This window comes from Ambystoma mexicanum, chromosome 5p (genome assembly GCF_040938575.1).
Source record: "Ambystoma mexicanum isolate Mex_15411 chromosome 5p, UKY_AmexF1_1, whole genome shotgun sequence".
NCBI classification, from domain to species: Eukaryota; Metazoa; Chordata; class Amphibia; order Caudata; family Ambystomatidae; genus Ambystoma; species Ambystoma mexicanum.
Genome location: NC_090930.1, coordinates 20,802,923 through 20,818,761, shown reverse-complemented (window position 1 = coordinate 20,818,761; position 15,839 = coordinate 20,802,923). Strand labels below are relative to the sequence as shown.

The 15,839-nt window shown below is 49.4% G+C and overlaps 1 protein-coding gene across 1 annotated transcript; it reads left to right on the top strand.

Moving 5' to 3' along the window:
- The first annotated feature begins 573 nt into the window (after positions 1 to 573).
- LOC138480466 (olfactory receptor 2G3-like) lies at positions 574 to 10,773 on the top strand. Its single transcript, XM_069612248.1, has 3 exons — positions 574 to 1,486; positions 8,175 to 8,243; positions 10,661 to 10,773. Exons 1-3 carry the CDS (start codon positions 574 to 576, stop codon positions 10,771 to 10,773), a joined length of 1,095 nt encoding a protein of 364 aa, XP_069468349.1.
- The last annotated feature ends 5,066 nt before the right edge of the window (positions 10,774 to 15,839 follow it).

Below are 15,839 nucleotides of genomic sequence, written 5' to 3'. Positions count from 1 at the left end.
ATTCTGGACACTGTGACCTTTTTCTGAGAGGTTAAAAGATCATTTGTTTTAATTCTCAGATGATCACAGCATTCCTAGAATGCCCATATTGCTGAAATATTTTATTGTTGAATCTGAATCAGTGGGAGAGGAAGGATAGCTCGGGGGCAACGCATTTGTCTTGGAAGCAAGAAAACACAGCACAACGCAGGTTTGAATCCACACTCATTGGTATTAAGCGCATTATAAAAGAACAATTATAAAACAAATATCATGGCTATTATATCCCTAAAAGGACATGTAGAGCATGTTTTTACTTCGGAAAGATAATGTCCTCCCAAGCACGATTTGTTCGATTAGTGTCGCGTTCTTGACGTTTGCATAGATAACCTTTTCGGCAGAGCGGCGTAGTTGTGAAGTGATTTCTGCTCTTGAGTAATCTCTGTTTTGAAGGTAATTGTTGGATCTGCTACCTACGTAATAAATGTAACATAAAACACGATGCATGTCAACTGCAGTGTAACGCCGTGTGTTCAGAACCGTAGAACCAACATGCTCTTATTTCCTCTCCACAGATAATCCCAAGGAGGTAGAATGCAGAGGGAGAACCGGAGCTCGGGGACAGGATTTATCCTGAAGGGCCTTTCCGATGACCCGATGATGGATCTCATCCTCTTCTTTGTGTTCCTGTCCATTTACCTGGTTACGCTGGTAGGAAACAGCACACTGATTATCATCAGCAAGATTGACTGTAACCTCCAGACACCCATGTACTTCTTCTTGAGCAACCTCTCCTTCTTAGATATGTGCTACACAACCAGCATCGTCCCCAAGATGCTGGTCAACTTCTTGATGACAAAGAAAACTATCTCATATGCCGGATGCGCAGCGCAAATGTACGTTCACCTGTCCTTGGGCGAGACAGAGTGTATCCTCCTGGCTGTGATGGCGTACGACCGGTACGTGGCCATCTGTAATCCTCTGCGGTATATGATCATCATGAACACGCATGTCTGTATCAAGATAGCGCTTGGTACCTGGATCAGCGGCTTCCTCCCATCGATTGTGCATGTTGCATCCACATTATTATTACCCTTGTGCGGCGATGAGATCAACCACTTCCTGTGTGAGATTCCAGCAGTCATGAGGCTGTCGTGCATTGATACGTTCATCAATGAAGTAGTGATCTTTGTGGGGGCTGTGTTGATTTTGTTAATCCCGGTGTTCCTAATTGCTGTCACTTACCTCCACATCCTTATGACTATTCTGAAAATCCAGTCTGCCAAAGGAAGGTCAAAGGCATTTTCCACATGTGCCTCCCACCTGACGGTCCTCACTATCTTCTATGGAACCGCCATTTTTATGTACATGAGTCCCCAGTCAAACCATTCACCCAACATGGATAAAATAGTGTCTGTGTTATATTTGATTGTGACACCCATGTTAAACCCTTTGATATACAGTCTAAGGAACAAAGATGTCAAAGGCGCCTTGCAAAAAGCAATAGGAAAATGCCCACAGATGGGAATATTATAGATTCAATAAACAGTGGTTCAGATATATCATGGATGAGGAGATGCGCGTTACATATTGTGAATCATATGCATACCGAAATGTTTGCCTTTGGTTGGCATATCCATAACACAGCTATTCATTAGAGCAACAATCTGAATTATAGTCTTGAAGGTGTAGCAAAATATACTAGCCCACTCATATTGGCGAGGTGATTTTATGAAGGACAAGTACCATTTGCATCGCACTGGAACTTGCTGCTGAGTATGGGGATGTTTGAAATTTTATTTCACATTTACTGCAAACAAACCTTGTTTGCAGTAAATCGTAAATGAGTGTCACTGTGCCTAGCTGGCCTTTGGGTGGCAGCATTGCAACAAATATGAAGTTTGACATGCATGATATTACAGAAAGCACTAGTAAATAATTTATCACTGGTAACCATGGGGCAAGTGCATTTCTCTAAATTCGAGTATATAAACTAACGAACTTGCCTTGCAGGTCTAGTGGAATGTTTAAGAATTTGTGAGGTGAAGTGCTGTAGGAAGAATGGCCCTTCACCAATAGCAGTCTAAAAAGATGAGAGAGAGACGAGCAATGCAATGCATGCAAAGGAAATTGTAGTTTATGCTCTAAACAGACAGCAGAGGTGTCTAGTGTGAAGACATTGGAAGCTAAAAAGGGGATAGAGAAGAAACAAAGAGAGTATTGCAGATGGTAGAGACTATATGACGGTTGGACTGATTTTTCCTGTATTCCTGTATGGCAGAGGTCATCTCAGAAAGATCAGGAATCTTTAAAAATGGATGTATCATAATTCCAGCCTTGAGGTGGTCTCAAGACTTCCTCCATCAAATAAAGAAGGGTTGTTTGCAAATGGACTAAGAGATGTAGGGTCTTAGAATCAAAGTCCTGTGGCATGCACTGGTAAGTGACCAGTATGAAATTGATTCTGGAAAATCTTCTATTCCTAACTGAAAATAAGGTGTAATCTCATCCTGACGGATTCATCAACCTTGATACATCCATGAAGTTAACATTACCCATTATCCCCTTAAGCGGTAGCCTTATCGGCCTGTCTTTGTAAAGGGCTACTGCGGCCCTATCCATAGAAACATCTTGCACTTTTTCCAATCTCCTCCCACATTCCGGTGACCAGAAAAAGAGGAAATTGTCTTATTCAACTTTTCATGGAAGAGCTCTTTTGCTGGTTGGGTCCATATACTGAAGCAAATATAAATGTCTGCAAGCTCAACAAACCATATAACGCCCATCCATACCTCCACCTCCCCTGCTATCAATGGCCTATCCTAATCTTCATATGCTATCCTGAAAGCATTTTGAAATTCTGTTTCACTTCACACCTGTTATGCTTTTGATCTTTGTATGGTTCTCACGGTCCTGATAGGTAGGGCCAGCACTGAAAAAATAAAGACAGCTTTCACGACAAAAGGTATTTCATTTGTAATTGTCATGCCACACCTCTCAGGAAGGCAGAGGCCAACCTATACATGACCTCTCCATAGTCCAATTTATTGTGTTAATTGCATAAGTGTGTTTCTTGTAACACTACAACACCTAACTGCTGCTTACGTAGGTGAGTCAATGGGCCTATTACAAGTTAGCCAGTCCAGATTTAATGGTGCCGGTAAAACCGTACGGGCACCATTTTCGGGACCGGCTAACTACGACTTCTGTGGCCGTGTGGTTTTACACCCGCCAGGTCTGACCTGGCGGTTATAACGCCACAGACGGACGTGGAAACACCGGCACCATTACCCCATGGTGCCAGTGTTTCCATGGCCCCCATTCCCATGGAGTCCTATAGTACTCCACGGGAATGGGGAGTAACGGAATGCCAGCTCCAGAATTACCAGACCAGTGGGGCTGTAATGCCCCGGTAAGTCCGGCAAGTCCGTAGCCGGTAAATCCCTATGGATACGGCATGCAGTTTTACCGGCACGGCTACCGCCAGACTCGTAAGGCCAAATATCTTTTTATGCTTAACTGAGTAATTGCACCATGAATATTCCAATTTAGTATTTTAAAAATTGAGCTAGCCCATGACGTTTGTGGAGAATCTCATGGCATCCCCCAGTTCCGTCTCCCCCACAGCATAATGGAAGATAAATTCAACTTTATTAGTTCATCAAACTCATAGGAAAAAGGGTCTACCCATAGAAGGTACAGATATCCTCTAGATTTCAGAGATTAAATATCTTTATATTTGACCGTCACAACAGACAAAGTGAGTAAATAAAAACAGACACAGTATAGAACAAATAAATAACGTGGCTGTTTGAATTCAGTATACACTAATCAACTCTCAGAAAGTTATATTATGGTGGATGGCATGTTCTCTGGCAACAGCCAGTCCAAAGGTGTAGTGGGGAAATTGCAATATTCTTTTGTTTCAATGGTGCTCTAACAAAACAGCCACCTCTTACGGATGGGAAACCTCAAAGAATGTGTCTCTGGTGCAGAACTTCAACCTGACAAAGCAACGCCCAATGTGGAAGTAGCACAGCGAGAGCCCCTGAGAGCCTGGTCTCGGGCTGGGGGTCTATGCAGAGTCTGAGGCCCCCCCTCCGAGAGTAAAAAAACCAACAACTGCTAAGGGGGGGGGGGGAAGCCCCTAACTGGCCAAGTTCTGACGGTGTCCCAAACCATCATCACAAGGACTCCCCAGGAAACAAGCACAGCATAGGGGTCAGAGACAAACCAATGGACACCATAGAACCCCCAGCCGCCGGACGGGTGGCCTGGAACCCACAAGCTGAGACCTAGGTGGCCAAGGGGACAGGGCTCGCACAGCAATACATGCAACTAAAGTAACCTATGAAATGCAAGTCAAGAGGTACTCTGAGGTGTTGTAGCCTCTAAATGTGTTGGTGGCGCTGGCCCAGCTGGATGCCCCGTTGGTGGAAGGCTGGACCGGAATACCAGTTTTTTGTTGGGGCGTGCAGGGGGATGTTCGGGCGGGGGGCGTCGCAGGAAAATTTGGAAACACCTTACATGGGACGGCACTTACAGAGCAAGAAGAAACGATACAAAGCAAGCTCAACATCAGGAAGCAATTTAGCCAGCGAGATGGCGTTGGTCCGCCTGCAAGAACATAGGGGTCCGCTAGGCAAAGAAACCGAACGTAACACAAATTGTCTCCCTGGATAAGGAACTCACCATGACTACTTGGAACGTACAAAGCCTAAACGTCCCAGGGAAGAGTAAATCGGTGGAGCGCAGACTCTCCCAAATGGCAGCAGACATTGGGCCTCATTACGACTTCGGCGGTAGCCATGCCGCTATTGGCGGCATGGCTGCCGCCGAAATTGGATCCGGGTTCCCAGAATGGGGAATTACCGGGCCATTCCGAGTTGGGAGGGCCCGGTAATTCCTCCCTCCAGGAACCCGGATCTGGACCTTCCCCATTCCCATCTGAGCCCCCATAGGGCTCAATGGGAATGGGAGATGGTGCAAACAACGGGCCGATTACGAGCGGCCCGTTGTTTGCTCCCTCTTCTCCTCGCGGGACCCAGTAAGGACGCCTGGTTTGACCAGGCGTTACTTACCGGGTCCCGCGAGGGGAGCTTGTAATGAGGCGGAACGGGTTTAATGGGTCCGCCTCCTTTAGCGGAGCCCATTAACCCGTTCCGCCACAGTCGTAATGAGGCCCATTATCTGCCACCAAGAAACTCACCTCCTAACAACGGATGAAAAGCAGGTCTCCTTCCTGCATTACCCAAAACGCTACTTTGCCTCCTCGGGGCAGAAAAAAAGAGGTGTTGCCTTATTGCTCAGTCGCGACCTACCACTAACTCAGATCACAGTCAAAAGGGAGCCGGAGGGGTGGTACCTGTTATGGACTTGGTCTTGATGGTCGTGTAGATTAGTAAGCCTCCGTCCCCAAGTACCACACAGACAACGAGATATTCAGTGTCTGTGCAGTCTTTGAGGCCACAGGTTTTTTGTGAGCCGTCAGGTCTGGAACCGGGAACAGCCAGAAGGACCCCTGGAGCACTGCAAGGCAATAAGTGACTATCAAAACAATGTGCGTGTTGTACAATAAATACCCAGCAAGGAAAAGAGCACCGCTTACCTAGTGTATAACACCCTGATGGATAGTAGGGCCCTGGACGGGGCTTGGTGTGCGAGACTCTGTGGATGGGCGCACACCGAGGTTTGAGGCAATCCAGGTTATGCAGCCAGGCGAACGCCTTGCAGAGGCCGGTGGCCAAGAATACCAAAACACAACGAAATCCGTGAGGCAATCCAATACAAGTCCGAGGTCGTACAAAATGTTCAAAGGTGCCAGAGGAGTAGACAAATCAATCCAGTAGACAAATCCGAGGTCGTGACAGAGTTCAAGCCAAAGTTCACAAATGCCAAGGGTTAGACAAAAGCAATCCAGTAGACAAAATCCGAGGTCGTACACAGATCGTAGGAGCAAGGTTCAAAACAAGGAACAAGAGCCGTACAGTACTGAAAGAGTTCAGCTGTGAAGCAACGCTTCCGTGTTCCTGGCCGCTTTTGAATCCTTGAGAGAAATCACGTGATGCGTGTCACGTGATGCGGAAGCGTTGTCGCCACGTGACTCCTGGCGGTGCTCGCCCCCTCAAGTGATGCGTGATCGTGTTGGCCCTCTCACGTGACGCGAGGATCTTGCAAACAATGTGGATTGTTACGGGCTGCCAGTGGGAGTCTCCATTGTGCTTTCCAGCGCTGGGATGGCCGGTAAACCCCTGGTCCAAACAGTGTCCTGGTATGGCGGGTAAGATGATGCAGTCTCCGACTGCCAGAGTGCATAAACGGGATCCCCTGATGGATTTTGGCAGAGACCGGGCGTGCGGAGGGAGCAGGGAGAGGGTGTGCGGGAGAAAGCGTGACAGTACCTCCTACTGAAAGGTCTGCTGGTCGAGTTGCCTATCACCCTGGCTGCAATCTACTGCCTGAATGGCACGCAGGACCACTTCCTCCGCAACCTCGTACCAGTCATCGCGGCCTTCTCCAAAGGCCACCTACTGATTGGTGAAGACTTCAACCTAACTCAGGATCCGAACCAGGATAAAATGCTGCCTCCAACTAAGGAAGACTTTGTCAAAGCATTAGCCATGGCGGAATTCTTAAGGGAAACGGACACCATCGACATCTGAAGATTATCCAACATGGGTGCAAAGGACTACAAATTCTTTCGCATGCCCATCAATGGCACTCAATGATTGACCTACTCCTGGCATCTGGTGCGTTTGTCCCATGTATGGAGAACATACAAATAGGACACAGAGACAGATCAGACCATGCTCCAGTCACTATGCACCTACCGGTGCAGGGCATGCCAGAGCTTCCCGAAAAACATTGGAAGGTACCCGACGGCTACAAGATCCTCTCCGTGCCCAGGCCCAACCGTGCTGGGGGGGTGTGGCCCTTATCTTCCCTGAGTGGATTTCTGCCACTGCTATTCCCATGCAGACATACTCCTCTTTTGAATGTCTTGTCTGCCGACTCTCCCTCTCTCCTAGCCATTCCCTTACCGTAGCTACTATCTATCGGCCACCTGGTCAATTTTCCTCTCCGAGTGGGTGGACCTCTCCTCCTCACTCCTGTCCTCAACCACTCAACTCCTCTTTCTTGGAGACTTCAACATCCACCTGGATGCATCCTGTCCCCCCTCTGGACTCTTTCGCGACCTCTGCGACTCTCTCTCGCTCTCTATTCTCCTGTCTGGGCCAGCCCATCTGCTGGGCACACTCTCGATGCCCTGATCTCTTCTGACCTTCCCCTCTCTGTCCCTCTCTCCACTCCTCTCTCCTGGAGTGATCGCTTTCTCCTCTCCTCCCACCTCACCCTCCCTACCCCACAGGCAAAGCCACCCTCATCACTGCCATCTTCCTTCTCGGTCATTCGATCCATGAAGCGTGTGTCAGTTGAGGCTTTCGCTGCCACCTTCTCGCCCCCTCTCCCCCCCTCGGCTGACTCCCACCCTGACACAGCCCTCTCCACTCTCTACTCTGCTATATCTGATACTCTTGATATCCTTGCCCCTGCCATGAGAATCCGCCTGAAGCCCAAAGCCAAATGTAACTCCTGGTATGACTCGGATCTAGTCACCCTTAAACGCTTGTGCAGGGTGGCAGAGAGGAAATGGCGCGCTTCATGTTCATCCTCTGACAAACTGGCCTGTCGCCTGCTCCAAAAGCAATACCGGCTCTCCGTTCTCACCAAGAAGAGAGCCCTTATCTAAGCCCGCATCACTGCGGCATCTAACAATTCGGCTGAACTCTTTAAAATCTGCAAGGATCTGGCCAACCCTGCTGCAGTCTATACCTCTCCTGTCCCCTCCCAGGCCCTCTGTACGGCACTGTCCTCTCACTTCATTTCTAAAACTCAGGACATCCTGTCCTCACTCTCCTCCCATCACCCCCCCTCTATTCCCTGCCCATCCTCTGGCCCTTCTGCAGCCACCCCTCCTCTCTCCTTCTCTGCCTTTCCCCTTTTTTCCGCTGATGAGGTTTTGAGACAAGTCCGATCTATGAAAGTCTCGTCAGCACAGGTCCACCCCTGCTCCTCCAAAATTATTAAGGACCACATTGACTCCTTGGCTCCTGCCCTTGCTGACTTCTGCAATCACTCCTTCGCCTCTGGAGTCTTCCCATCCCCTCTCAAGCACTCCCTTGTGCATCCCCTTCTTAAGAAACTCTCTTCCGACGCGTCATGCCCAGCTAACTATCGCCCTATCTCTATCACTCCTTTCCTGTGCAAGCTCCTGGAGAAACTTGCCATCTCCCAGCTTAATCTCCATGCTGAATCTGTTGGTAGCCTTCACGACCATCAGTCTGGCTTCAGAGCTGCCAGAGGCACAGAAACTGCTCTCCTGAACATCCGTGAGGACCTGCTCTCAAACCTTGACTCTAATATTCCATGTGTTCTCATTTTACTTGACCTCTCTTCTGCCTTTGATACTGTCAACCATACCATCCTGCTCAACCGTCTCCGTGATAACCTGGGTATCACTGGTCTGGCTCTGGCTTGGCTGACCTCTTTCCTCTCTAATCGACCCTCCCAGGTCCAACTGGGGTCTTTCCTGTCTGATATCTTTTTCTCTACCTGTGGTGTCCCCCAGGGTTCTAACCTCTCCCCCTGGCTGTTTAACCAGTATCTGGCACTTCTCGCCCACCGCATCGCTGCTCTCTGCCCCAACTTTCAGTGCTATGCGGATGATACCCAGCTCATTTTCAGGCTACCCTCGGCCTCCTCTTCTCCTTCCCTCATCTCTGACTGTCTCTCTGCTATCCAGGAATGGTGTGCCGCCAACGACCTCTGCCTTAATGCCAGTAAGACTGAGATTCTACTCATTGGCACACCCACTCCCTCCTTCCCTGCAGCTCTCTGGCCGGCCTCTCTTGGCCCTCCTCCTGTTCCTACCTGCAAGGCAAAAAACCTCGGGGTCATCTTCGACTCACACTCTCCTTCTCTCCTCACATTTCTGACGTTTCTAAGAAGTCACACTACCAGCTGCACCTCCTCAGAGGTATCCTTCCTTTCCTCTCCTTCCCCCAGAAGCTCACTGTCTCCAGAGCCCTGGTTCTCTCGAAGCTGGACTACTGTAACAGCCTCTATCTAAATCTGCCTGCCTCTACTCTCCGCCCTCTGCAACTTATCCAGAACAGGACTGCGAGACTTGTCCTTGGCCTCAAGCCCAGGGACCGTATCTCTCCAGGACTGAAAGCGCTACACTGGCTCCCTGTGGCTGCGTGGATTAAGTTCAAAACCCTCTGCATTGTCCACAAGGCCTTCTGGGGCCTGGGGCCAAAATACCTTCAACTCTCTCTTCCTAAATATCTTCCTTCTCGAGCACTTCGCTCTTCCACCTCCAACTCCCTCAGGGTCAGCCGCTTCTCCAAGCAACGAGTTGTGGGGAGATCTCTCTCCGCAGCAGGGGCCTCCCTCTGGAACAGCCTTCCTGCCTCCCTGAAACTTGAGGAGAACCATCTCCGGTTCCAGAAGCACCTCAAAACCTTCCTCTTTGCTTCTGCTTTCTCTCCCCCTCTCCCCTGCTAAACCACTGATACTGTACTGAATCAGCAACTGGGCCACTCACTAACCCTGGTCCTTGGCCCAGCCACTCTCCCCTGCACTGCCTTCCTTGCTACCCCTGCACTGCGGGACTGTCTCTGTATCCCTACGGCCCCCCCCAGCACTTGTTGTGCACTTATCTTGCACTTGCCACTAACTGGCCCTCTTTCATTACTAACCCTGTATTGCACTTTCCCCTCTCTCTTCCCCCTTGCACTTTTCCCGTCCCCCCACCCATGCACTTGCGCGGTCTGAATGACACCTGGCCTAGTAGGATCGTTGTCTGTCTTCCCTTGTTCCCCCCTCCCTGCCTCGTCGCGCCTTGAAACACTTGTGTGTAGGCGCGTTACAAATGCCATATCATATCATATCATATTATACAAGCCCAGATCCTAGCGGACATAGCTATCAGATCAGAATTAGCAGAAGCACTCATGAATTACTTCAAAGAGAATACAACAGCTGAGACCTCAAAGGCGATCATCTGGGACGCGATGAAACCAGTAATCCGAGGGGTAGCGATCAACTGCACAGCAAGGCACAGGCGACAAAACCAACTGCAGCAAGACAAACTAGAGGAAAGGGTCGCAGAACTGGAGGGGAGCTTCAGAAGGCACCAAACTAGGGCATCAGGCCGAGAACTGAAAAAAAAGCGAAATCAGCATTGGAAATGCATCTAGCAGACCATTCAGCCAGTGCCTTGGCCTGCACCAAGCAATTGTACTATTTAAACAGTAATAAGGCAAATCGCCTCTTGGTCCACAAGCTTAAGAAGCTGCACTCATGGAACAACATCCAGTGCCTAGCAGATAGGAATGGAATCCTACGTCACACAAACGCAGATAAAAAATTGAGCTAATGACAGGACATCACAAGGAAATCATGACCGGCCTCCCAATGGTAAAGTCTGCTCTACTGCAATACCTGCCAACTGCCCAAAAGGGGCCTCCACATCCACAGCTGGAATCCCTGGAACGCCCAATTACAGCTGAAGAAGTAGGCAACACCATTTGCTGCCTGAAGAACACGACCCCAGGGCCGGATGGGCTCCCAACCCAATTCTGAAGAAAATTTGCCCACATCCTTGCACCCCAACTAGCAAATCTGTTCAACTCATTCATCTCGACAGGATCCACCATCCCATCCATGGAGGAGTCACTAACTGTCCTCATACCGAAGCCAGAGAAAGACTGCATCCAATGTTCATCATAGAGACCCATCGCACTGCTAAATAATGATGCCAAGGTCTTCGCGAAAATCCTGCCGAGTAGATTAGTGCAGATACTCCCAGATATAATACACCCGGACTAAACAGGCTTCATCCCGGGCAGCAGTACGCAAGACAACCCAAGAACCATAGGCACAATAGAGTCAGCAAACAGGATGGGACTGTAACTGGTAGTCTTGTCACTAGATGTGCACAAAGCCTTCGACATGCTAGACTGGGGCTACATAAGAGAAATACTATTGCACTATGGATTCAGCCCAAACTTTGTAAAATGGACGCTAGTCAATTGCCAACACCCCTCCACCAGGCTCAGAATGAATGGGGCCAGATCAGATAGAATCAATATAACGAGAGGTACCAGAAGTGAATGCCCCCTGTCCCCCCTCATATTTGCGCTCTCCATGGAGCCATTTGCCAGTAGAATCCGACACAACCCGGCAATACACGGCCTCGAAATTAAAGGAGAATCATACAAAGCAGCTTTGTATGCCGATGATATACTATTGACGATCACCCGAGTAGAAGGTTCCATGAAAGCACTGTGGCAAGAACTAGAAGCATTCGGAGAGGCGTCAGGATTCCAGGTAAACGTCTCCAAATCAACAGCAATGAGCATCAACATACCGAAAAAGCTCAAGAAAATACTGGAGGCCAATTACCCGATCCCATGGGTAAAAGAGCAAGTCAGCTACCTGGGGGTCCAGCTGCCAAGCAAAACTGAAAGAACACACAAAACAAACTTTCCCCCACTCTTTAAAGAACTCAGAAATGACCTGGCACGCTGGCAGAAGCAAGAAATCTCTTGGTTCAGAAGAATCACAGCTCTGAAGAAGAATCTAATCCCAAGATTGCTTTATTACTGCCTAGCGCTACCAATAACCATCCAGAAGAAGGCCATCCAGAAGCTGCAGGTAGATGTCCTGAAATACGTCTGGGAAGGAAAGAAACCACAAATGCCTAAACGCACTATGCTACGGGGCTCGGCGGCGGGTGGCCTAGGGGTCCTGGATGTGGCCAGGTACTGTCTAGCGGCACAGATTTCGCAGGCCTTTGCATGGAGGCTAAGCACCAACCAACCCCGATGGTTAAAGCTGGAAGAAGGCTGGTGCCAGAGTCCAATAGAATCACTGCCGCACATGAAGAGTCCTAGCGACCCCCGAATGCAGGGCCCCTGTTGGTGACGAAAAACACAGTGATGAGCTGGAAGAGGTCAGCCTGCCTGTGGAAGTGTAGAAGCACTATACGACCGCTCACCCCCATCTGGGACAACCCGGACTTCACTCCAGGCATCACTTCAATCAACTTCCACAAATGGAAGGAAGGAGGACTGAAGAACATTGCAGACTTCTTTGCGAACGGAAACCTGCTGAACTTCGAAGTCTGTAAAGCCAAATTCCGGGTCCCCGAGACGGAGAGGTTCTGATATGCACAGCTCAGGCACTGGCTCTCAAACGAAGCAATACAGAAAAATTGAAGCAGAGTCTTAACAGCTCTAGAGCGAACACTCACAAAAAACGCCCCCAAAGGGAAAATATCCACCCTCTAAAAGCTACTCGACAGAACAGACACAAGCAAAAAGGAGGCCTACATGCTGAAATGGGAAAAGGGCATAGGCAGGGACATTGAACCAGAGGCGTGGGACTACATCTGAGCCCGAGCGCACAAAAGTTCCAAGTGCATAACCAATAAAGGAGGGCCATTCAAGGTGTGCTACAGATGGTTCTGAACACCGGAGATACTCAACAAATGTAACTCCCACCAACCTCCGCACCGCTGGAGAGGATGCCCGGGTAAGGGCACATTGTAACACCTACTATGGACATGTCCCAAGGCCATCCAATTCTGGAAAAACATCCTAGAACAAATCAAAGCAATCACTGGTCTCACGATCCCATAGGACCCAGGAAAAGTCTTGCTCAGAGCGACTGGCGAAGGGCAATTCCCACTGACAGGCAGAAGGGCGGACCTGTGCTCGCATTTACTAATGGCCGCGAAGGTATCAATAGCCAGACTCTGGAAAAACCCTGAAGGCCCTGCAGTCCCAATGTGGTGGTCCAAGTGCTGGGATATGATAGCGGTGGAAAAAAACACAGCCTTCCGTTTTGGTAACAGGGACAAGTTCTACCAAACCTGGGGTCCCTTTTTGGACTATACGCAACAGTTTCCAGGATTGGCAAGACAACATCCCCCCTCCGGTGGCTGGAGAAACAAGACTAAAGATCTGCCTGGAGGGCACAAAGCACATCCAGAATCACTTGCGCCGTAGGTGAGCTAAACATGAAGGCCCCTAGCTCCCTTGTGGAATGACGACACTAGAACAATGCAACCAAGCACACTGATGTGACTCTTCCTCCCAACCCATGTATGAAGTGAAACATGCTGTCTCTCGTTTTCCCCCTTTCCCCTTGTCCCCTCCACCCCTCGTCCCTCCCAAAGACTTTTATTGTTAATTGTTTCTGTTATTGTTTTACTTAAGCACGGAGCAGCACACTGGAGGTCTAATGCTATAATTGAAGCTTGTATGTGCAAAATGCAATAAAAAGAAGTTTGGAAGAACTTCAATGAAATCGGGGAAAAGTCCCATGTAAACAAATGGTTTTTGATGTAGTGTCCATTTTGCTTCTTGAAATTTCATTCTTATCATGTGATTTCTCAGTGCCAAGGGCTGGTAGAACCAAATTTTACGACCTTCCCACAAAACCTTCTTAATTTCTCTAACTAGCTGTTCCTCCGTTTCCTAAGTAGCACCATACAAAAAGAGAACTATGATTGGTCACTGGGTCTTCCCCGCATCTGGTCTCAGGCAAAGGGAATGGTGTGTGCTCTGTCGATACCGGGGAAATCTGCAACCTGTAAATGAGACACTGTGTCGAGAAGCCAGGAGATCTTTTCTTCCCATGGCCTGCATCAGACCCTTCTGGTACCCCAAGAATTCAGATGTTGTTCCATCTCCCCCTCAGTTCCAAGTCATACATGTGATCTTGGACCTTCTGGAGAGAATTGCCTGGTTTTGAGTTGCCCAAGCCCTGTGAGGGCAGCTTACTTTCCTGAGGTGACGCTTGATGTCACATCATCTACGCGGCTCAGTATGATCTTGTCTTTTTCATGTCTTGCCTAATGGGCAATATGTCCTGCATCATAGATCGCAAAAGGACATATATGACTCTTGAGGAAGCATCAGAACCTGTCCCCCTAGTAAATTCAGAGATGTAATCACCAGACGCACCTATGCCATGTAGATTGTGTTTTTGTGATTGCTAACACATAATACTTCCACTTCAGATCAGGCAGTGAGTGTTACCAAAGGGTTTCCTTCTCCCGAGAAAATGGTTGCGCGTCACAACTAGACCAGTTAGTATTTCTTTACAGATTTAAACACTATGGGCCTCATTACACGTTGTCCGGTAAAAATCGGAATTTTACGGCATGGCGCTATTAGCGTGACCGCCCTCGCAAGAGGCCGTTAATAGCGTCCCATTACGAGTTCACGGACACGAGCATAGCGCCATGCCGTAAATTTCCGTACCGCCATGCCGCAAAAGTCCCCAAAATGCCCCTTACCGGCTTCGACCAAAGTGCTGATAGCACCTCCGCCCCCACGCTACATGCAAATAGCGGTCACCGCTATTAGCGGTCACCCTAAAAAAGCAGAACCGGAAATAGCGTCATCGCACAGGAACGGGAAAGAGCACGGCGGCCATCTTTAAAAACACAATCCATTGCCATCCTCTGCATCCAGGACCTCTTTCCGGAGAATTCCGACAAGAAATCATCCAGGAAAGCCCGAAGATGCCCAAGGCCCTAATAAAAGCTTCAGCTCGTCAGCGGAAAGAAAAAATCTCAAATGAGGAGCTGATAATGTTGAACGGGACACTTGCAGCTAATGCAGACGTTGTCTTCGCCAATGATACGCGGCGGGAGGCCATCATTAAGAAAAAGGCCATCTGGGCAAAAGCTGCCCGCAAAGTCAGTGCGGTGGCCACTACCACCCGCAGTATCAAGGACTGCCGCAAGAGGTGGGACGACCTCCGGGTCCGTGTGCGGAACATACTAACGGCCAACCGTAACCTGGCAATGGCCACAGGAGGTGGCGCAGATTCCCCTTTGAAGCTGAAGGAGTGGGAGGAGACATGTGCCTCCACAATTGGAGTCGAATCCATAGAGGGAGTCGGAGATATGGAGCATGGTGTGGCCATTTCATCCGATGGAGGTGAGTGTATACATCAAACAATGCACAGTGAAGGGTGAGGGGTCCCCCAAATATGTGTCCATGACCAGGCCATTCATCCAGCCACACACATACATGCATGCATCACCATATGCACGTGCAACAGAGACCCATCCATGCATGACCAACCCGACATCCCCATTACTAGAATCAATGATAAAGAGGCCCCAATGCATAGAGCAGCATGACGTGAACATTCTGCATAAGGCACCTAGAACCATTAACGATGATATACCCTATTTTTGTCCTCTACAGGATCACCGACAGACACTGAAGGCACATGCACTGCAACACGTACCCCCCCAGCAGCCGAAAAGGCCAGGATGAATGAGAAAGGTGATACCGCCACCACCTCTAGGGGAACTGGGCGGAGTGTCCATCAGCAGAGGCCCAAAGGCAGCAGGAGCAGCAGTTCCACACAGCCTGAGGGCACGGCTGTTGTTATTGCTGAACCCACGCCAGTGTGCCCCATCATAGGTGAAATGAGCACGGAGGGCACGCACTCCACTGCCACCAGTTCAACTGGTGAGGCAGCAGCCACCGCACTGCTCACTGACGAGGAGGACGCAATTGACGTTCTAGAACAAAGCCATTCCCCCAGCCCGACACGGTCCATTCAGGAAAGTCCAAGGGCAACGTCCATATCAGGTAGCCATGGAGCACATGACTCCCACACCGTTGAAGGGGCATGGAGCCCTCAGGTGTCCTCGCCTGATGCCGGAAGCACGGACCAGGACGCAGCAGCCAGCCCAACATCACATACCACCCAACCTGACCTTGCAACCATAAGCCGGAGGTAGGCAGACATTACTGCGCTGGTCG

Bases quoted from the DNA above. Each gene is read 5' to 3' on its own strand.
- LOC138480466 (XM_069612248.1), top strand. From the start codon at position 574: ATGCAGAGGGAGAACCGGAGCTCGGGGACAGGATTTATCCTGAAGGGC. The intron at 1,487-8,174 runs GAAAATGCCCAC...TGCATCCCCTTC, and splicing joins CGCCTTGCAAAAAGCAATAG to TTAAGAAACTCTCTTCCGAC. The intron at 8,244-10,660 runs GCAAGCTCCTGG...CACCCCAACTAG, and splicing joins CTCTATCACTCCTTTCCTGT to CAAATCTGTTCAACTCATTC.